At 44.6% G+C, this 23,822-nt stretch overlaps 1 protein-coding gene across 1 annotated transcript; it reads right to left on the reverse strand.

The window, feature by feature from the left end:
- Positions 1–959: 959 nt before the first annotated feature.
- Positions 960–6,446, reverse strand: LOC120696622 (glutamine--fructose-6-phosphate aminotransferase [isomerizing] 2-like). The gene is made up of 11 exons (XM_039979583.1): positions 5,635–6,446; positions 4,943–5,115; positions 4,315–4,426; positions 3,788–3,927; positions 3,049–3,210; positions 2,510–2,831; positions 2,135–2,385; positions 1,932–2,046; positions 1,579–1,834; positions 1,342–1,510; positions 960–1,232 (listed from the first exon to the last, which is right to left on the reverse strand). Exons 1-11 carry the CDS (start codon positions 5,888–5,890, stop codon positions 1,149–1,151), a joined length of 2,040 nt encoding a protein of 679 aa, XP_039835517.1. The 5' UTR covers positions 5,891–6,446; the 3' UTR covers positions 960–1,148.
- Positions 6,447–23,822: the final 17,376 nt, after the last annotated feature.

The following is a 23,822-nucleotide window of genomic DNA, read 5'->3' on the forward strand; positions in this document are numbered from 1 at the left end:
GCAGGGGTATAGAACTGTAAAATGTGAAACAAAAAATATATTTCTGTAATTTTTTTTATAAAAATATAGAAATAAAAAAGACGCCCGAAGCTCCACCTACTGGATGGGCTGGGCTGGCCGGCTGTTTCAGCCCCGCTTCCCGCCCAGCTATTTCCAGCCAGCCGAGCAGGTAGCATACATCTTCCATCTCCAAAAAAAAAAGTAGCATACATCTTACAAAGGCAACTTTAGTTAAAAAAAATACAAAGGCAACTTTTTTATTAAAAAAAAGGAAAATTACAAACACACCCTTGTAAGAAGCTTCCAATTGTTGAGAAGCGGCTTCTCTTCTAAGCGAAAGTTAAGCGTAAGCGGATAGTTTGGGTGGATTTTTCGCTTTGGAAGGGAAAGTGGGCTAGATGGGAGTGAAGGATGCGGTGGTTGAGCTCGGTGAGCTCCCTTGTAAAATTCACAATTTTAAGCCCAAGTTCAGGACTGCAAATATTTGGCTTTTTTGGTTTTTCAGATTTAGAAAAAAAAATATTTGACCTTTTCTTATCCCAGAAAAGCTTATAATATCTTGTTTTTAAAGAAAACATGTTTTGATGGCTGTCATGACTCATGAAAGTAGTAAGAACAGTGTATTGCGAAAAGATGGTGGAGTACCTTCCGCTACGGAGAGCTACGAATCCCAGGCCCTTCTTCTTCTTCTTCTTCCCCAAATTACCAGTAGAGCCGATCGGACGGAATTACTAATCAACAAGCAGAGATTGATGACATTTTTTTTGAAGAATTGATGACATTTATATAGGAGGCAAGGCAACGTCCATCGCATCATATGGTGTCCCAGCCGGACTCCAGATACACATCATCTCGGTCTCGGTTTCATATCCTTTCTTCCCAGATCAGAAAAAAGAAACAAAGAAAGACACAAGTCCCAAACCGATCGGCCCACGGCAGACGACACACACACCTGCACATTTCTTTCACAAGTACTACCATTTGCAACAAGCATTTCACAGTCACTTGTTTAACACACTGTAATACTTACCCACCCCAAGAATAATAAACAAAATAATTACAGTAAGCAAAATGGCGCTAACCTAAAACCCTGCTCGATACAACATAGGGATGGATACACGCCACCCATCTATCTCCTCTACCCCTGCCTATTGTGTGGTCACGCTCTTTGCCAGATTCCTTGGTTGGTCCACATCGAATCCACGGAGAACAGTCAGATGGTATGCAAGCAACTGAACCAAAAACGACAACAGTCCAGTCAACAGAATTGTAGTGAAAAGGCAAACTGAAAAGGGAGGTTCTAGGATTTCACAGAAAAATAAGAAAACAAGCGTAGAAAACCTGTAGTGGAATTATGTTAATCACAGGTTGGAGACAATCTGCGACCCCTGGAACTTCAATAACCCTGCAGGACCCATTGGGGCATACAGTAGACGCATCTCCCTTTGAGCACATCACTATCAGGCGCCCCTTGCGTGAAAGTAGCTGCTGGATTACCGATTGTTGCTTGCTGCAACAGGGGGAGAACTTGTTAAGCAAAGACTTTTTACCAATAATAAAACCAATGCACTTGATTACCTGAAGCATGCATCACGTGTTGCAATGACAATGATGGGAAGGATTTCATCCACCAGTGCCAGCGGCCCATGTTTCATCTCACCAGCAAGCAAGCCTTCACTGTGCATCAGCGCGACCTCCTTAACTTTCAGGGCACCCTCTAATGCAGTGGCATAGTTATAACCTCTTCCAAACACAAGGAGGGACTCTGAATCGATCAAGGAAGAGGCAAGCTCCTTCATTTCAGCATCAAGTTTGAGAACTTCACTGACACAGCCTACATTGTACAGTACACGCGATCAGGACTCAGGAGCATCACTAAAAAAGCATTTTGATTGGCAGCATAATAAACTTCTGTATCCAACACAACATACTTGGAAGACTGGTAAGCCCACTGATGATAGCATTCCTTCTAGCTTGAGTGGATATTTGATCAGATCCAATAGCCAAAGCCATCATCGCCATGGCTACTATCTGACTTGTATATGCCTGCAAGATTGGCAGGTATCTTTGTTAGGACATTGAGATGGAAAAATTAGGATAATCATTACAGGAAGAAAAATTTAAATAGACTAACCTTGGTACTGGCCACACCAATCTCACAACCAGCATTGATATGAACTCCACAGTGCGTTTTTCTCGACAGTGTGCTTCCAACAGTATTTGTTATGCCAACACAAAGGGCGCCATTTTCTAGTGCATAATCAAGAGCAAGGAGGGTATCTGCTGTCTCCCCTGACTGACTAACAAAAACTGCGGTGTCTTCCCTATAGATGGGACCTTGTCTGTCCAGCAAGTCACTTGCAACCTCCATAGTTACAGGAATACCTATGGTCCAAATAGAGCAAGGAAAAATGACTTAAACTACAGGACCCTAAATTCTAATTGCATCGACGAATTCCAAAATTTTCATCACAAAGGCAATACAGCCGGGATAATTGATTGGACTTACCGGTCATTTCTTCCACAAAAGTTCTTGCAGCTAAGGCAGCATTGTAACTTGTACCACAGCCAATAAAAACCACCCTTCTACAGCGCCTAATTGTTTTGAGATGTTCCTTCAGTCCACCTAAAAGAACCCCACCATCTTTTAGCCTGCCCCTCATTGTTGTGGTTAACGAGTGTGGCTGTTCATGGATTTCTTTTTGCATGAAGTGATCATAACTTCCTTTCTTTATTTGCTCAACTTCCATCTCAAGAACAGACAATGCTCGTTGCACAAATGCTGGCTTCTCTTTGTGAGGGTCAAACTTGAGGATAGACACACTGCCATCCTGCAATGCTTAAACCAATAAGGAATAGTAGAAGGTAGGGAATTATATTTGTTGGATATAACATCATGGTGGCAGGGAATCAAGAATAGCATTGATGATTATCAAGGTCTAGAAAACCTCAAATTAAAATTGAGAAACCTTTATAAACAAAAATACTGGCAACTCATCAAAAGCCAGAAAATGCATGTAAACTAACAAACAAGCCCTTAAACAATACCTTAATATGCACAATTTCATTATCTTCAAGAGCTAAATAGTTCTTTGTATGCTCTACAATAGCACACAGATCACTGGAAAAAAATAATTCTTTGGGCTTTCCATTTGTTGTCAAGGTTTTGACATCATGAAATGGTTTCCCATTTTGTTGACCACTCAATTCCTGCAAGACAAGAGACATTGGTCATGATATGTATGTTATAAGATATATATAGGAAAGAATTCAAATTCAATAACACTATTATAAGATATATACAAATGCAATAACAAAATGAACAGTACAGTCTACAGTGTCATATTACTGAAAAGGTTGTCCGGAAATATAATCAATTTTTGAACTACATAAATGCATGGTTCTTAAGGTCAAACAGTGTAGAGAAAAACGTGTGGAAATTAACAAGTTCATTACTATATTGACTACGTGATGGTAGAGCTTGTTAATAATTTCCGAGATGAGAGAAGGAATAATGGAATAATGCACACTGATAGTGAAAGTCAGTTATAGGATACTATTCCATGGAATAATGGAATTAACATTATTTAATGTTTACTATTATGCTGTTTTCCCCTGTCATATATTTTTGAAGCAGATGATGACAAGAAAAGGTTAACTTTAGTGCCTCATTGTAACATAAGATGAAGCTAAGAACACACACAAAGCAAAAAAAAAAGATTAGTTTATTTTCCTCATATTAAACCCACACAATTGCCCAAAGGTATAAGGATATTATTTCGCTTACATTAACACCAAGTATCAGTGTGCTGCCTCGTTTGCATGCAATCAATTCGTTTGGATAGTGTGGACTTTTAAAGATAAGTGCATAAGCTCCTTCCAGCTGCCTCATAACTTCCATAACAACTTGGCTAAATGTCACATCACCTGAGGAAATAGTAAACGATGTAAAGAATTGCAACAAAGATAAGTCAGAGATGGGTTCAGTCGGCAATTATATATTTTGTAATGCAATAGTAAGTATTCTTCCATGCTGAAGGAACTCTTATGCCAAGTTTAGAGTCGTGTGTTGCCAAAGAAGTATCTACATTCTACTAGAAAGTGTAAAGCACAAATAGCATGTGTGTATCAACTATTCCCTCATCTACTTCCTAGGGGGACAATATTAATGTTTTAGCCATAGTGTAATGCTCCAAGGAAACAATTTAAGGGAAACTACAGACTAAATGGCCCAGATAAATATCAGAAGGTTATTTTTTTTCTGCTTTATGGTTATGACAGCAATATTGCAATTCCAAGATAAAAATGTAGTACCTTCTTCATCATGAGATTTATCAAAAACAAATTTTGCTAGTTTAGGTATGACTTCTGTATCTGTATCAGACTCAAAGGTGAAACCATGCCTAGTTAGTGTCTCTTTCAGGACCTGCACAAATATGTCAAAAGATTAGGTTATAGTTGTAATTTATCATGTTATCATACAGTTCGACATTAGTGCACAACGGTGTAAGGAGGATGAAAATGTTCAAAATCATTCAAGTTCCAAATGGTTGAGGCTAGTCATAGATTTCCAATAAATACAAGATCAACTTTGAAATCTAACATTGAGAATTGTGAATCATCATTTTTGGTGAAATACTCTTCAGAACTAGATATTCCATTTGTTAAATAGTAAATAATGTACTGCAGTAACTTTTCTTAGTACCAGTAATTTTATGAGATTTTTTAACTAATAGGCAGATTCCCTCCTTAAAAAAGGAAGATAATGAGACATCCCATGTGGAGGGGCTCAAAGCATGGATTTTCACATGGGGCGCAAGTTGGTACAGGCAAGTGGTTTCAATGATCCGTGTGCACTCACAACTATAAAGATTATATAGAATAAAACATACAATACACAAGAATTGTGTTACATAATATCACACCGACAAAGTAAGCAGACCTCATAGTTTGTGATGATGCCATTGTGGACGACCAAGAACTCATCACCGGCACCAGAAGATTGGGGGTGGCTGTTCCTTGGGGCAGGTACACCATGTGTGGCCCATCTGGTGTGGGCAATCCCAGCATGCACGCCGAATGCAGCATCCAAGTTCACATCCTTCTCATCAACCTCTGCAGAATATATATGTAAACGCGAAAGCTGGAGTAAGATTTAGCTTCTGTGCTACTCCTATAGCACGAATGACAGGAGCACCAAAACTGCAATGGTAACTTTGTGTAGCATGGAGTAGCATGGAAATCGAAAATAAAGGGATGTTGAAGTGCCAAATTGCAGAACATATCGAAATTTGAGAAGTGGCATAAACTAAGGAACAAGCTTCATCCGAATGTGTTCAACCTTTTTTTTTTTTGCTATATAAGGCCATGTGAAGTTCGAGATATGGATAAAAGCAATAGAGATCCAAAATTTTTGGGAGTAGACCATTCCAATGTCAAAATGCGAAACAAGAAAAGCAGAATTATCCAAAATTGCGACACCAAGTAACTTTATTACCCTGAAATTGTGACCTGAAACCCGGTCAAAATCGAAGCTTTTACCGCGTGAAGCAGCCAAAACTCCGCTTTGCGCCAGGAAGCATTCAGGAACCGAAGGTTGAAACGGACAAAAGCAAAGATCAAAAGAGAACTGACCGGAGTATACGGATCGCACGAGGTTCTCGATCTTGCCCTCCTGGCGGAACACAAGCGGCGGCGCCCCGGCATAGGGCGCATCAGGCGGGGAAGCAGAGGAGAAGGGCGCGGGCGCGGTCCGGTCGGCGTCGAGCGCGATCCCGGAGGAGTCGTAGCCGCGGTACTCGAGGCGGCGGAGGCCGTTGAAGAGGACCTCGAGGATGTAGCGGCGCTCCCGCGACACGTTGTAGTTGAGGTAGGCGAAGATCCCGCACATCCTGGCCGGGGGGCGGGCGGGCAGGGCTTCTAGAACCTTCTGCTCCGGAGGAGAGGAAGGTTCTAGGCACTGTGGGAGGGGCAAGGAATTGTTGGCTCAGTAGCGATTTTCTTGTCTTGGGTAGAGGCCAGGCCGTGCGAGAAGAGAAGTGATTTTATATCAGTTGCGTCCGCCGGCCGGAGAAGACGAGCGCGGACGGTGGAGGAAGACCAGAAGAGAGGAAGAAGAAGCCGCGTCGTTTCGATGGCCGACGGGGTGGACTCGCGCCCAGTGCTACGAGTACGACTCGCGCCACGTTTGGATTGGAGTGGGCACAAATTTTTCTGGATTTTTGCTGAGATCGAAATCGAACTATTTTAGTTTATTACCCACCAAAAGATAGAAGACGGTAGTGCCACCGAAACCAGGTTGGAGTTGCCGAGTTGGAGCGATCCGATTGGTCCGAGCACGGTGTCAGCAAAGCCATCAATCCATCATCCCCCATTGACACATGTGCGGTCAGCTCCGTTATCTCCTCTTGATTTCTCCAGTCGTTTTCTCACTGTATCGTCTCCTTTGTGAACGAAGGTGCGCAGTCGCAGGCGATGTGATCTTCATTCTTCCACCTTTATGGTCAGTATCCATGCTAATTGTGACATCGAATTGCTACTGCGGTGTCTTTTGCCATCTTCATTGTTGGTGTTGTCCCAAGCAACCATCATGAATTCTGAACCTTTATATACTATAGTAATTCCACAGAAAGTTGGTATTATTGTATTCTTTTAGAATAAAATAGTAGAGAGAAAAGTGTAGTTGCATGTTCATTTTCCGGTAAGGCATTGCTGCTGCTTCATGAATGGGCTTCTGGAACATAACCAGAAAAGTGGCTGCCAATTTCTTCCCTCGTCCCTGAACTCTCCTGGGTATGGAATTTTTTTCAAAGTACCTGAACCCAGGTCCAACACAAACGCCCAATCATCAGGCCATGCGTGGTCATAGCTACGAGAGTAATCCCCATCAAATTCCAAGAAGTAGACATGGTTCCTCCTGATAGCGGGGAACTCCTCGGCAGAAAGGGCCAAGTTATCGCTGCGAGCCGGAAGAGCGAGTGATTGCCAAGGTCCGTCACTCTATCACCGAGCTCCAGTGGCTGCCCACGCTCCGGCGGGCACTCCAGCTTATAGATCTCGGCGAAGGACGAGTGGCCGCTGCCCCTGCGCAGGATGACGAGCAGCAGGTCGCCGGCGCAGGACACCATGTGGGCCCCGCGGATGTCATGGTAGCTGTCGCAGCTGCAGAGCCGGCTCATGGGGCCCCAGATGCTGCTGATCTGGACGTGTGGCGCAGGCCCAAGGTTGAGGTCGCAGACGACGAGGACTTGCTGCCAATCCAACCAGTAGATCCTCCCCCCGTGGAACGCTACGCTGTCGATCCCGGCGGTGGGCCGGTCGCAGAGAACGCTCCAGGCGGCGTCCCCAGGCCGGCAGAAGAAGCTCTTCTGCGCCCCCAGGTAGCCGTAGCGCTGGCCTGCGACCGCCGTCCAGTCCGGCGAGGCGAGCGGATCGGAGGAGAGGAAGACCTGGGTGACGCCGGGCAGGGGCGGGAGGCGGACCTCGGCGCCGGAGGCCGGGTCCCACAGCACAAGCCGCGTGGGGGAGCTGGCGTTGTCGGTCAGGGCGAGCCAGCCGCGGGATGCGCCGCAGCAGTACGGGGCGCCGGCCGGCGGGGCGCCGATGGGCACCTCCTGCTGGAGGTGACGACGGGGGAGCCAGACGGAGTAATTTACAGGAGGAGGGTGCCGGCGGTGGGCTCCGGGCCGTCCAGCGGGCCAGGATCCACGGGCGGAAAGCGGTGGGAGAAGGGGTGCAGGCTCGCCATGGGGGCGCAAACCTGGTGGATGTGGAGGCGGTCGGCGTCGGTGGAAAGGTAGCCGGAGATCTGCTCGAGGAGATCGCCGGGGAGGGACGACCAGTCGGAGCCGCCGCCGGCCGTCGTGTGGAGAGAGAGGCGAGGACGTTTCATTGCGAATCTGTTTGGACCACCACCAGTGCGGAAACAAAATCTAGGTTGTAGGTTTCAAAAAAAAAAATCTTAATAGGTCGTGATCTCGCGGGCAAACTCGTTTTACTTTTACCAGCGACGTCCCATTACTCTTTTATTTATGGTAAAGATTTCGTTACGACCGGCCGTATTCTGGTCTGCGCGCATGGCCGGCTGCATCCGCCAGCGCGGCTAGCTCGTCCACACACTTCGGATCTGGCGGCCCACGTATCAGTCAGCAATTATTATTTTTTATTCAAAGCATTACGTCCATTCATTTTCTCAGAAAATTTAAATATTTCCCATCGTTATAGATGGCGTTCTTCGTTTGCCACGTTTAAAATTGCAATTATAAATAAGCCACGACAAACTTATCAGTACTTACAAATTTGTCACATTTCGTCTCGTGGTAGCCCACATCAGCAATCCACGCTGGATGGAGTAGGTCAAAAGACCTCCCTACCCTTGCCTCTCCCTTCACCTCTCCTGTCGCCTCTTTCCTCTCCCTCTGCTCTCACTTCCCGCTGCGCCGCCGCCATCGCCGTCTTCCACCGCGCCAGGCGCGCTCCAGGCGCTAGGCGCCAGCTTCTCGTGCGTGCATCTCAAGGAGCACGTCGTGAGCTCGTACAGGTTGCAGCACGGCGGCGGCGGTGCGCACGCGTCGAGCACCTCTCCGGCGCCGCCGCCGCCGTTGCAGGAGCCACGCATGCACGTTGGCCAGGTGCACTGCACCGCGGACGACGCCGTGCGCGTTTACGCGACGTTCTCCAGCAGCACGAACATGTTCTTCGCGGGGCAGCTAGCTGCAGCCGGGCTTCATGGTCAGGGAGGCGGCGGTCGTCGCCGAGGGCCACTGGGACTCCACCCTGAGCGCCGCTCTGCCTCCGCCCGATGACATTCCCACTCTCGGTCGCCGAGCTGCTGGTCCAAAGGAAAGCAGGTTACTGTTGCTCACTTGCTCTCCCCTATTGCGATTGAGATCGATCTCTATCTCTCGTTGTTTGATCCGTGTGAGGCTTTGCCCTAAAAAAAAATCGCAAGTTGCTTTCAGAAGGAGGGAGATGGAGCTGGATCTGAACGTGGCTGAGGTGGCACCGGAGAAGACGGCAGCGATGGCCACGAGCGACTCCGGCTCATCGGAGTCATGGGTGCTGAACGCGGAGGCGTTCGGCGGCTGGGCCGCACTTGCGGAGGGCTCCAGCTCGACACCCCCGTCGTCCGCCGTGCTCGAGTTTAACATCCTCGGGAGCGAGAGCGACGCGGTCGGCGCCGCTGCCGCGACGCCACGTCATCGCCACCGCACCACCACCACCAGCCGCAACTCATCATGCGAGAGCTCTTTCCGGCCGCCGCAGCCCGCCGCACCCGCCGCCGCAGCATTGGGTCGACCTTGGCTTCTTCCCCGCCGAGCCGTCGCGCTCGCAGCCGGACATCAGGATCCTGCCGCACCCACACGCCGAGCAGAAAAAAAGAGGAAAGAGGCGACGAGAGAGGCGAAGGGAGAGGCTGGGGCAGGGAGGTCTTTTGACATGCTCCATCCAGCGTGGACTGCTGATGTGGGCTGCCACGAGGCGAAATGTGACAAATTTGTAGATACTGGCAATCTTGGCGTGGTTTATTTGTAATTGCAATTCTAAACGTGGCAAACGAAGGAGTGTCATCTGTAACGATGGCAAATATTTAAATTTCCTCATTTTCTCATCTCTCTCTATGGTTCATCCGCCTTGTTCATTTCATCTCCTCATCCCCTCTCTCTAGGGTTCCTCTCTCTCCTCCACCGAAGGCATTTGCTCGAATCTAGCACCATACACGCGCATCTGAGCTTTCGTAAGAGCATTTGCGAGGGGGGTTGAAGTGCAACCCCTACAGGTACGTGCTCATCTTTTTTACCCCATTTGGCTGCATCTGGTCCCCCATCGCGCCTGCAGCGATTTTGATTTTGTGCTTGTTTTTTTGGTGAAGGTTATCGTCGTGGTCATTTGGAATCGAGGGGAGCGGTCAGAAATTTGCAGATCTGTGTAGTTCATAACCCCCCCCCCCCCAAACCCCAAATCCATGTGCCCCCCTCTTGCCCCTCCTGCATCTAATCCTTTTTGTTTGTTTTTGGTTTGATGGAGCTTAACGACAAGCACATCTGCAAGGGGTCTGTGATCGACTGGAACCGCAAATCATCCCAGGGGTTTGGCGGAATCTCAGGCCTAAATTAGGTGAGTGATCCCCAGCCTCCCAGCGCCTCCAGACTTAATTCCGTCTGAGTTCTCTCATCCGTGATGTGTTTTGGGGCCTGTTTATTTTCAGTGTTGTGGAGTCAAAGTTTTGTTGACAAGGGGAAGGTTCACACCGGAGCAGGGGAAATTATTCACCAGGCGAGTCAACTCGATGCCCCATCCTGACCCAGTCAAATTGTCAAGCATGCCACTTGGGCTATTGCACTGCTGCTGTCATCGATGTTAGAATGTGATCTATGCTCCTACTGTGAACTAGCCTGAAACGACCCGAATTTTCGAACGAAGAACCCGAATCCCTGTATCGTTGTGATAGTCCCTGGATCAGTAGCTATCACATACAGAACTCATTTCAGGCAGTATGTCCGTTCATACTTACTTAAAAGAGGTTCAAACATGGATTTAATTATTATAGAATCCAAATGATTTGTAGTACGAATTTATTACAAGCCCATTGGGCTAAACTGAAACAAACAGTAAACGATAGCGGTAGCTGCAGGCCTTCCTTCATCTCGAACTTCACCTCCACAGGCAGCACTTGAGCGTAGCACGGGCTTCTATGCTTCAATCGTACCATCCGTCGTTGTTGGTGTCGAACTCCTGATCGGATCCTGCATCTTGCCAAACTATCCCCAAGGACGGGATAGGTTCACGTCACCATCCGTATGCAAGTTTTAAGTGGATGCAAAGATATAAAAAGTAGCCAATGATAGACTGAGGTTTCCTATGCAAGCACATGTATATAAGTAAGTCATCTGTCACTCTCCGACACGGGCCATACCGGCACCAGTCAAACCCAAACCATAATCATGTCTCTCACCCATCCTAGGTCGGTGCAGGAACTCCCTCTCCATGCACCTCATCTGACTCCACAGGGGAAAAGTGGACTAGAGGGAGATAGAAATCGGGGTTTACTACTCTAAATAAAGTAACAGAAGTGTAGGAGATGTACATGACCGAGTATGTGTCTATACGTATAGATTTCACCCTGCAGGGGTTGCACACCTGTACCCACTCGCCACGAATCCAGCCGGGAGCGACCTGACTATCTCCGAGGCACCAGCCCACCGAAGTACTCTGAAGACCAAGACAAACCGCTACGGCACCATCCTGTCCCCCCAGGTTGGGATGCAATCCCCTCGTGGTTGGGGCGCCCTGGAGTTGTGTGGCTCTCCCCTTGCCATCCGAAGTTCCACCAAGCGCCCATGCTCCTCCCGCATCGGGCCTCCCTCACACTACCCTACTCCTGACAGGTCTGGTGACGCGCATAGTTATCTCGGACCGGATCCACCATCACAGTGGGTAATTGGTGTGCATGAAAAGCTCTACAAATCACAGATACCACATATGTCCATAAGAGCCGGGGCAAGCACTCCTCGCACTCATCCGCAGTGGTCCGCCAAAGGCACCCATAATAGGTATCGCCTCTCCTTGGGCACCCATAACAGGTATCGAACCTCCTTCTCTTCCCGCACCCGCCACAGGTGCTCCCCAGAATGTGCCCAATACACATTCCCGGCCAGTAGCTTGCCCCCGCTAAAAGTCCTATATCTGGCTCCTCACAAAGTGGGTCTCAAGTATGTAAGACTATCATATCATGGCACTCCGATACCCATTCACTCTCATAGTAGCCAAAGCATTCAAGAATTCATCAAGGAGTCATAGGGTACAAGGAATAGGGTATATAAGTAGGCCGTGCAGGCTTATATCACATACACACAAGTAGAGCAATAGCAATTCTAGCAAGCAATGCCTAATAGGAATTCAAATCATAGATGGGCGTGAACCTGAGTGCTCCTCGTAGAACTCCTGAGACTCCTGATAGTCTTGGTTGTCGGTCTTCTCTTCAGCAGCAGGACCTATTCGTAATTACTGAAAGTGCATCTAGGCCCCTAAATTGATTTTGGTGATTCTTGACAATCACAATTTGGGATATGATGCTTTCAATAAGATGTGTGCAGGAATAAATGAAAATAATCAAGAAGAAGATGAAAGGAAGGTCCCCAATTCAAACACATGGCGAATCCTATCGGAGTTTAATTCTAATTTTCGGTTTGAAATTGAGTTTGAGTATAGGACCACCGTACTATCAAGGGGGATGCGTTCGATTGATCTAGGTCGCTAAAGTGCATTATTGAGATGAATTACACGCATGAGAGACACACCTTGCACTCACAAATAACTTGTGCACAAAACTCAGCACTGGGTCGGATGATCCGGCCCTAGGCCGGATGATCCGGCCTGTTCAGCCGAACCTCTCTGTCCACGGCCGGATGATCCGGCCCTTGAGCCCGAAACTCTCTGTCCATCTCCGGATGATCCGGTCTTACCCTGGATGATCCAGACTTGAAACTTTCTAAACATATTTTCTAGTTAAAATAAAAGGTTTTTGTGAGTGAGACCGGATGATCCGGACCTATGCCGGATGATCTGGACCTGGGAATTTTTCGAGTGTGATTTAGCCTATTCTGTTACTCATCCGGATGATCCGAGGTTACACCGGATGATCCAGAACTCACAGAAAACACACATAACGGTCACCTACGGGGGTGGGGCTATAAATACCCCTTCACTCCCCTCTTTCACCTTCTTCTTCTCTCCCGACCAAGGCAGCTCCAAAAGCTTTCGTTCCCTCACTCTCCTCCATCCAAAAGCTAGATTCTTGCAAGGATTCACCTAGGGATTGAGAGGAAGTGAGATTTGGGAGTTGATTTGTGAGCATCTCACGAGCTTTCACGAGTTCATCTCAAGAAGCACTTGAAGCAACCTTGATTCGTCGATTTGCGTTCGTTACTCTTGGAGCTTTGCTCCTAGACGGTTAGAGGTGCCAGTGAGCTCCCATTGCTTTGTGGTTGAGCCTCTGGAAGTTTGTATTTCCCCCTCTCTTCGTGAGAACAATAGTAAGTGACTCAATCCTCCTATGTGGTTGATTGGGCGAGAAAAAAGACTTATAGGGCAACCCTGCTCTTCGTGAGCCCCTCAACGGAGACGTAGCTCCTTCGTGGAGTGAACTTTAAGATAAATCTTGTGTCTCCTTTACTTTTGTTCTTCATATTGTTTTTTACATGTTCTTGAGCTCGTTTGGACCCGATCTACTTTTTAGTAGCATATCTCTTGTGTAGAACTTGTTGGCAGGCTTGTTTACTTCATTTGCCAACTTTGTATTCAAAGGGAATCGCCAAAAGCTAAGTAGATTTCAAATCTCGTTCAAGATTCCTTTCGCCTGCCGGATCATCCGACCCTACGTAGGATCATCCGGACCTGGGAAGTCTGAAAGATCCGATATAAGGCCGGATCATCCGGGCCTGACGTTTTTACTGCCAAGTTTTTTAGGAAATTTTTGAACAGGCCTATTCACCCCCCTCTAGGCCTAGTGTCGATCCTTTCAATTGGTATCAGAGCCTAATCTCTTGATTAAGGCTTAAACCGCTAAGGGAAAAGCACTATGGCCGGAGAAAAGGATGAAAGTGCAAGTGGCACTTCCGCTACCTTCGAAGTCAATGATAGTGACTTTGAAGTGAGCGATGTTGAAGGAGAAATGGAAGAACAAGAGAAGATGGTCAAGCGAAGAGAAAAGATTAAGAAGAAAATGAACGAAAGACTTGAGAAGAAAGCTCAAATGCTTTTCGAAGAGAAGATGAGATTGGAGAAAGAAAAGAAAATTCAACAAGGATATAACTCGGTGTCTCATGCATATGAGACTTCATAATCCTCTAACTCTTCCAACATTTCTTTCTCTACCATTCCAATGGGCAAACCTCCTCTATTTGATGGAAACGACTATGACAGTTGGAGCGAAGATATGCAAGTGCATTTATATGGACTTAACCCACATCTTTGGACGGTTGTGTGTGTAGGTGTGCCCCAACTTGGAGAAGATGAAGGGGTTACTCCGGAATATGAACATGACATGTTTCACAATGCTCAAGTCGTGAGAGTCATTAGAAGCTCTCTTAGCACAATAGAGTACAACAAAGTTAGAGGCATTGCTAGTGCAAAGGAGATTTGGGACACCCTCAAGATGCCACATGAAGGAAATGAGGAAGTCAAGGAGGGAAAGATCTTCTCCAAGGAGAGTTGGAAGCATTTATCATGAAGAAGGATGAAACTGTTCAAAAAATGCATGATAGGCTCACTCTTCTTGTCACCGACATCAAGGCCCTTGGTAATAAGGATTGGGATGACTTTAAGGTCACAAATAAGATGCTTAGAGCTTATGCACCCAAGAATCCTATGTTGGCAACCTTCATTAGAGGCAAAGATAACTATAAGAAGATGAAGCCAATCAACTTGTTGAACATATTGCAATTCCATGAGATGAATGCCCTAGATGTTGCAAAATCAATTGCTAAAGAAGAAGAAGTCAAGACCATTGCTTTCAAGGCCGAACCAAGCAAGACGGGAGAATCAAATGAGAAGCAAGCAAAGCAAAAGAAGAAAGTTGATTCAAGTGATGGAGAAAGCACCGATGAGGAACTCGCCTTGATGGTGAAGAACTTAAAGAGGTTCATGAAGAAGAGAAACATCAAGAAAGAAACCACACAAAGAAGATGCTACAAGTGTGGTGAAAAAGATCACTTCATAGCAGATTGTCCTCAAAATAAAAACAATGAAGATGAAAACAAGAAGTACAAGGACAAGGGTAAGGACAAGATCTAAGACAAAGAGAAGAGGTACAAGAAGAAGAATGGCAAGGCTCATGTTGGTGAAGGATGGGAGTTAAGTGATGACTCCGACAATAAGGGCATGGCATCACTTGTCTTGTTCACCGCTTCATCAACACCAAGGCTCTTCAACAACCTCTCCGACGATGAAGATGATCACCCCATGTGCCTCATGGCTAAGGGGAATAAGGTATCAAACTATTCAAACCCTCCATCCTCTCCTACCTCCACATCTAGTGAAGTATAAGATGACTTAGATAAAGGGGAGGTCCAACACAAAGAAAACATGATAAAGAAGTTTGGCAAAGAAAGCTATAAACAAATTAAAAAGTTTGTGGAAAAATTAGAGAAAAAGAAAGAGATTCTTAAAGAGAAAGAAGACTTGCTCGTCCTTGAGAAGGAGAGAAATATTTCTCTAGAAGAATCTTTAGCTAAGGAAAAAGATAAGATTGAGAAGTTGACAACGGACTTGTCTCTTGCCAATGACTCAAATGTGAGGATGTCAAAGGATCATACCTTAACAAAGGACTCACTAGCTAGCCTAAAGAATGCTCATAGTGAACTACAAGAGAGACATTCATGCCTTGAAGATATAAACAAAGATCTTGAAGTAAGCTATAGCACTCTTTGGGAGAGCACCAAATCTAGTTCTAAGGCTAAGCTTGACTCTAATGCCTCCACTAGCAAAGGGTGCTCAAAATGTTATGATCATGATATAAATGATTGTGTCACTAATTTTTCCAAGCTAGAAGAAGCAATCAAGGGCAAGGATGATCAAATCTACAAGTTGAACATGCTAGTAGGTAAGGGAAACCTTAAGCCAAGGAGTGACTTTAAGTCACACCCGGCTTATGACACGGCAAGAAGATTTCCAAGCATTGGTGATGGACTTGGCCTTACAAGAGGAAACAAGGTAAATGGTACTAAGATTGTGAAGGACCAAGCCATCCCACTTTGGAAGAAAGGAGCCAATCTTGAGGATTTGATGACCATGGCTCACAATGGCTCAAAGGTAAATGTTGACTAAGGTAAGAACAAGGTTGAGGCCACAACAAAGGTCAACACAAGCAACAAGAAGGTGCCATCTCCCATATCACGCAACTATACCATCGACTACACGGTTGTGATTCAAAATGGGAAGATGGTGGTCAAGTATATTAGTGCTCACACTAGGAAGTTGAGGAGTGTGTGGGTGCCCAAGATGGTTTATTCTAACCTCCAAGAACCCAAACAAGTTTGGATACCTAAAGCTTGAGCCTAAATTTGTTTTGTAGGCATACTCCTCCGGTGGAAGCGCATGGTTGATTGATAGTGGATGTTCAAATTATATGACCGGGGAGAAGGACTTGTTCACTTCTTTGAAAATAGATGACATACCCAAATAAACTATTGTCTTTGGAGACTATAGCAAAGGAGAAGTGATTGGTTTGGGTAAAATCATTCTCACTCATAATAATTCAATTAATGATGTTTATTGGGTTGAAAAATTGGGATACAATTTGTTGTCCGTCTCACAACTTTGTTTGATGGGCTACAATTGTCTCTTTACTGACGAGGGTGTGACCGTTACTAGAAGGGAGGATTCCTCTATTACTTTTATGGGTCTTTTGAAGGGCAAAGTCTATATTGCTGATTTCTCTAAGGAGAAGATTGAGCCCAAGACTTGTTTAGTGGCAAAATCCGACTTGGGTTGGCTTTGGCATCGCCGACTAGCCCATGTCGGCATGAGGAACTTGGCCAAACTTTAAAAGGACGGGCACATCCTACGACTAACCAATGTTGTTTTTGAGAAAGACAGGTTGTGTAGTGCATGTCAAGTGGGGAAACAAGTTGGTGCTCCACATCCCGCCAAGAACATCTTGACTTCATCAAGACCATTGAATCTTCTACACATGGATTTGTTTGGACCGATCACATACATAAGCATTGGTGGTAACAAATATGGTCTTGTAATTGTTGATGATTATTCTCGTTTCACTTGGGTATTCTTTTTGCATGATAAGAGTGAAGTTCAAGGAATTGTCAAGAAATTCATTAGGAGAGCTCAAAATGAATTTGAGTTGAAGATCAAGAATATTATAAGTAATAATGGTTCGGAATTCCGAAACACCAATGTTGAGGAATTTCTTGATGAAGAAGGGATCAAGCATGAATTCTCCGCTCCATATATCCCTCAACAAAATGGTATAGTGGAGAGGAAGAATAGAACGTTGATTGAAGCCGCAAGAACCATGCTTGATAAGTACAAGACTCCGGATAGCTTTTGGGCCGAAGCTATCAACACGGCGTGTCATGCCATCACCCATCTCTACATCCACAAGTATTTGGGCAAGACACCCTACGAGATAATCACCGGTAACAAGTCTAAGGTGCATTACTTTAGAGTTTTTGGTTGCAAATATTACATACTTAACAAGAAAACCAAAGGCTTAAAGTTTGCACCAAAGGTTGATGAAGGGTTTCTACTTAGTTATGGTACTAACGAACACGCCTATCGTGTTTTCAACAAAACCACCGGTGTTGTTGAGACCACGGTTGATGTGAAATTTGATGAATCCAACGGCTCTCAAGTAGAGCAAGTTGGTATGAACCTTGTAGATGATGAAGAACCAAGTATATCAATCATGAGAATGGGCTTAGGTGAAATGAAGCCAAGAGAAAAAGGAGGTCATGCTACGGTTGAAGCAAGAAATGAGGATCCAACATCATCAACTAGAGTTGAAGCATCAAGTTCTCAAGTCCCTCAAGATCAAGGTCATGCTCATGGTGACGATCATGATCATGGCATGGATCAAGGGGGAGCACAAGGTGAAGAAACTCAGGAAGAAGCACCTCAAACTAAAAATGATGATGATGGTGAACCTATTCAACCACAACACCAAGTGTCTCATCCAAGAGTTCATCAAAGTATTCAACGGGATCATCCCGTTGACAACATGCTTGGGAGTATTCGAAAAGGGGTAACTACTCGTTCTCGTTTAGCAACTTTTTGTGGACATTACTCGTTTTATTTCCTCTTTGTAACCTCTTAAGGTAGATGAAGCACTTGGTGATCCGGATTGGGTCATGGCTATGCAAGAAGAGTTGAACAACTTCACAAGAAATGAACTTTGGGAACTAGTGCCAGACCCAAGCAAAATGTGATTGGAACCAAGTGGGTTTTCCGAAATAACCAAGATGAACATGGAGTTGTCACAAGAAACAAGGCTAGATTGGTTGCTCAAGGTTACACTCAAATTGAAGGCTTGGATTTGGAGAAACATATGCTCCGGTAGCTAGACTTGAGTCAATAAGGATTTTATTAGCCTATGCCGCTCATCATGATTTCAAGCTATATCAAATGGATGTCAAGAGTGCTTTCTTGAATGGACCTCTATCCGAGCTTGTATATGTTGAGCAACCCCCGGGTTTTGAAGATCCCAAGCATCCCAATCATGTGTACAAGCTCCATAAGACGCTCTATGGGCTTAAGCAAGCTCCTAGAGCATGATATGAATGCCTTAGGGAATTCCTTCTCAAGAACGGCTTTGTAATGGGCAAAGCCGATTTTACTCTCTTTACTCAAAAAGTAGAAAAAAATCTCTTTGTTTGTCAAATTTATGTTGATGACATTATCTTTGGTTCTACTAATGAAAAGTTTTGTGAAGAGTTTAGTAGGATCATGACCAAGAGATTTGAGATGTTCATGATGGGTGAATTGAAGTTCTTCCTTGATTTTCAAATCAAGCAATTGAAGGAAGGGACTTTTATCTGTCAAACCAAGTATACAAATGATATGCTCAAGAAGTTTGACATGGCCGATGCTAAACCAATCAAGACTCCTTTGGCCGTGAATGGACATCTTGATCTCAAAGAAGATGGAAAATCCGTGGATCAAAAGGTATATCGCTCCATGATTGGTTCCTTACTCTACCTTTGTGCATCTAGGCTGGATATTATGCTTAGTGTGTGCATGTGTGCAAGATTTCAAGCTAATCCTAAGAAATGTCATTTGGTAGCTGTTAAAAGAATCTTGAGATATTTAGTGCATACTCCAAACCTTGGCTTATGGTATCCCAAGGGCTCTACTTTTGATTTACTTGGCTATTCCGATTCGGATTATGCCGGTTGCAAGGTAGATCGAAAGAGTACCACGGGGACTTGTCAATTTCTTAGCCGGTCCTTGGGGTCTTGGAGCTCTAAGAAACAAAATTTTGTTGCGTTATCCACTGCCGAGACCAAGTATGTTGCAGCCGGTGCTTATTGTGCTCAACTACTTTGGATGAGGCAAACCTTGAGTGACTTTGGCTGTGAGTACAAAAATATCCCTCTCTTGTGTGACAATAAGAGTGCCATTAAACTAGCCAATAACCTTGTCCAACACTCAAGAACCAAGCACATTGACATAAGACATCACTTCCTAAGAGACCACGAAGCCAAAAGAGATATCGCTCTAAGTCATGTGAGTACCGATAAACAACTAGCCGATATCTTCACAAAGCCTCTCGATGAGCAAAGATTTTGTTTTCTTAGGAGTGAGCTAAATATCTTGGATTCTCGTAACTTGGCTTGATTTGTTGCATACACTTTTTATTGATGCCTAGACTAGAAAAAAAATTCTCTTGTGTGAGTTTTTCAAAATAGTTGATGTTGTGATCGTTGGATCACTCCTTGGTTCAAATGATCATTGTTATGTATTGTTGAATGTGGCTGATCATTTTTGAGTCAAAGAACTTATATGTCCATACTCAATCCTTCTCGTATCAAAACTTTTCACTTCGAGCAATTCTGTCCAAATCTTTCTGTGTTCCCCGGATCATCCGGAGCCCTGTGCTCAGACGGCTCTAGAACCCGCCGGATGATCCGGCCCTACACCGGATCATCCGGACCTGGGCGTCCGCCTATATATAGGCCCGCGCCAGCGCCTGCCCCCCCTCTCTCTTCTTTCTTTCTTCCACCGCCGCCGCCTCTTGCTTCTTTCACTCCGCGCGCGGCGATCTTGCGATTTGACCGTGGGTTTTCGCTGCGGGTGGACTCTTTGGATTCCCCTCGCTTCAGAGACTCCGTTCCCCTCCATCTCTCCTCCGGAACTTCTTGATTTGTGCGGGAAACTCAAAGGTAACTCATTCAAAACTACCGTCGCTCGATCTCTCAATGTAGGAAGTTCTAGTTCGATTCCTTTAGGGGATAGCATCCTAGTACTCTCTAGAACACATGTCTAAAGTTTCACAAGTTTTCGTTGGTCGAATCTTCGGTTTCAAATCTCTAGCTTTTTCATTCAAAACCCACTCGCCCCGATCTCTCAATGTAGAAAGTTTTAGGTGATTTCCTCAGGTGAATCATGTTCTTTACCTATCTAGAGGTCATGCCTAAAGTTTCATAAGATTTGGTGGGCTATATTCTTCGGATTTGTGATTTTGGGGTGTTCTTCGCGCAGACCCGGATGATCCGGTTATAGGCCGGATGATCTGACCCATACCCGAATGATCCGGCTGGGCACGGAGTGTGATACCCCGGCCCAGAGCTTAATAGGATTAATAGGATACTCATACCAACAAGTTGCAACTTCTTTTCCGGAAGTCCGATCTCCAAAGAACTCCGAGGTTAAGCGTGCTTGGCCCGGAGAAATTTGGGGATGGATGACCGACCGGATAGTTCTTCTCGGGTGCACACGAGTGAGGACAAAGTGTGCAGAAAAGACTGATGTTGGTCTGTGAGGGCAGTCTATTTCCTAGAAAGTAGCAAGATGTAAGCGGGCCCGACCTCGGGGAGGCGGGACGTTACAGAATGACACTTGTCCAAAAATTCTCAAATTTAAACAGGAGCTAGTAGACAAGTTTTGGAGCAAAATTCTCCACTGGTACTTCTCCAGATAAGGTCATCTCCTAAGTCAAATAAGGTTGTTTTCTCAGATATAGTAGAAATAACAGCTTTCTAGATGAACCTTAAACGAAGAATGATCGAGATGTGGGCCTGTAACCCACTCTATCGTTTTTAGCCCAGCCATTAGAGATTTCATTCAGATTCAAATGACATGATGCATGCATGTCCTATCCGTCCTCACAAAATAAAAGAATTGCCAAATAGCTTTGGACTTACGGGGTTAGCACCGGTGGCATGGCACAATTTACGTCTCTCCCTATATATATCTAGTCGACTTTCTAACCGTTCTTAACTTACGGAATCGTGGTTAGTGTACCTGCAGAAGATTGACAAGGCATATATATTCATTGAACCTTTCATGCCAGCACTCATGAAAGCGTTCTCATACGTTACCGCTCACTATAGAAGCGGCATCCATGCGTTCGACACTGCATGGACAGTGCTCATACGTTACCTAGGCAACGTATTCACGGGATACTTTTACTCCCAATATAATCAACGGATAGTTGGTATATTGGCAGCAGCTCAAGTAGGCCACTGCTTGAGCACAGCGTTCGGTTCGCATCACCGACGGGAAGGTCAGACTCTCTCAGCTGACTGAGTATACTTTACTTCCAATATAGTCAACTAATAGTTTATTTTTCTGAACATGTGGTATATATGCATGCTTACTTTTCTGAATTTTTTTTTTCTTAAGCGCACACCTTGTCCTGTGATGCATCAAGTTAATTGAAGTTACAATCAGAAGTTACAATGTGAATAGTACAGAAGGAGCAGCAAATCACCCAGTCATGAATATTTGCAATCGGAAGTTACAGTGCCAATAGTACAGAAGGGGCAGCAAGGCCAGGCTACATCATTTGAAGATGCATGTCACATATCTGCTTTACACCCCATTATTTTTTAGTAATCTTCACATTTATTTTAGGCAATAATACTATTCTGATCTAGGCAAATTTATTCATCAGATTAGGCAAATTATTTTTTAAATATTGCTACATTGAATGTTTTCAGAGGTGGGCAACAATACTTCCGCCGATTGACAGGACGCCGCAGTTCTCCAGCATGGCACCTCCCACCGGCCACACCAGCACGCCCTCGGATCTCCCGGCAATTCCTAAATGGTTGTGCTTAATAAACTACACTACCTTGTTGTTGATCCCGAAAAATTCCAAATAAGCAAATATGGGCACAACACAAGACAAAGAAGCTCAGTATCATTTTGCTAATATATCACTTCTTGCATTAGAGTTGAAGCCAAACAATTTAGTGATTATTCAAAACCAATTTAGTAATCTAATATAGGCAGTAATATTATATTTATTAGGTAATAGCATAAATTATTTATTAAACATTGGGTTTACTGAAATTCATTTGTAGGTTTGCCTATGCTAAATCAACAATCAGATTGTTCATTTTGTAGTCTAGCATTGTTTTGAATGGAAAATATCATCACTAAAGATACGTAGTAAATATTTGTGAAAAACACTAACTCTGCATAAAGTAGAGCTGAACCTAATCATAGAAGTTCTGTTTGTGTGTTTTTGATCTTGGTGGAATTGTTTTGGTGCGGGTAACAAGCCCACCCTTTTTACTGTCTTTGTCTTAGAGCTATGCTGGTGTAACTAGTCCAATTTTCCATAATAATATAGGTTAGTAGGCAATAATGTGGTTCTAATTATACAATTTTATAGTTATAACTAGGCAAAACAATGTAGTTTGTTAGGCAAAATTATGGTCCCAGCTAGGCAATAATATGGGAGGGAATTTGGAAATTATGGTTTTGGAGTATACAAATCAATATACTTCATTAGGCAACAAACTACCTGGAATGGACATCTAAAATGCTTAATTGGTATCCTTAAAATGCATACTAAATATTTCTAAATGCTTACAGCATGCACCCGAGGACCCTTTTGTGTTTATGATTCAAGGGTGAGAGATGAAACTGTTTGTGCATCCTATCTCACCATTCACTAAGCTGTGATTGTAGGAAGCTTGGATCTTGTAAGGGAGCAATAGATACATGTCTCAACCAACAAATGTCTAAGGAAAAAAAATAGGTTGGTAGGCAATACCATATATCCTCTCGGATTCATTTTGTTGACAACTTTTATTGAATCATCAAGCAATTTATTCATTTTACTTCAGCATTTTGCATTTTGATTCTAGCATTTTTCATGTGTTCTTACTGATAATTTTATTGATTTCATGTATGCAACTTATGCTAAACTAGCGTACAAATTAATGATACTAGTTAAGCACTTTTGTGTTTTGATTTTTAGCATTTTTCGTGTATTTGTGACCATCTGCCATTTTTCTGATGTAACAATCAATTCGTTCAATTCATGTGTAGTAGCATATTTTCTAAATTATATTTCTAGACTATACCGGCTAACTTTAAGATTACTTGTTGTTGGACTGAGGATAAAAGCCCCCACCCCTCCCACTATAACACCTGGGTTTTATGGTCGGGTTGGCTAGGTGGGGCGCTCTAACTTGGTATCAGAGCCGAGGTCCTGGGTTCGATCCCTCCCGGCCACGCAATTTCCGCTGCGTGATTTCCCCTGCGTCTCTCGTGTGCTGAGACCTGCTACGGGCTACGCCGGGCACTAGAACCTGCTGCGGGCTACGCCGGGCTCGCACGCCGTAGGGGGAATGTTGGACTGAGCATAAAAGCCCCCACCCCTCCCACTATAACACCTGGGTTTTATGGTCGGGTTGGCTAGGTGGGGCGCTCTAACTCTTGTCAACACTCAACCTCATAGAAGCTGGGAGCAATGTGCCATCAGCAGACAGATTGAAAGAGCATACAAAAATTTAGGTAGTTTAGATTTCTCTAACTTTAAGATTACTTGTCAACACTCAACCTCATAGAAGCTAGGAGCAATGTGCCATCAGCAGACAAATTGAAAGAGCATACAAAAACTTAGGTAGTTTAAATTTCTCTTTACATGATTGCTTTTACTAAATCACTATTGGTGCTTCATGAGATTATGTGTGACATGGCTCTGCTATTTTGATAAATGTGGCGACATGTTTCTCACTAGGCAACAATATGGTTTCATTAAGCAATAAAATAGTTTTCACTAAGCAATAATATGGTTTTCAGTAGGCAACATTGTTTTGTGTTAGTCAATGTTGTTAGTAGTTAGGCAAATG

This window comes from Panicum virgatum, chromosome 3K (genome assembly GCF_016808335.1).
Source record: "Panicum virgatum strain AP13 chromosome 3K, P.virgatum_v5, whole genome shotgun sequence".
Lineage (NCBI taxonomy): Eukaryota > Viridiplantae > Streptophyta > Magnoliopsida > Poales > Poaceae > Panicum > Panicum virgatum.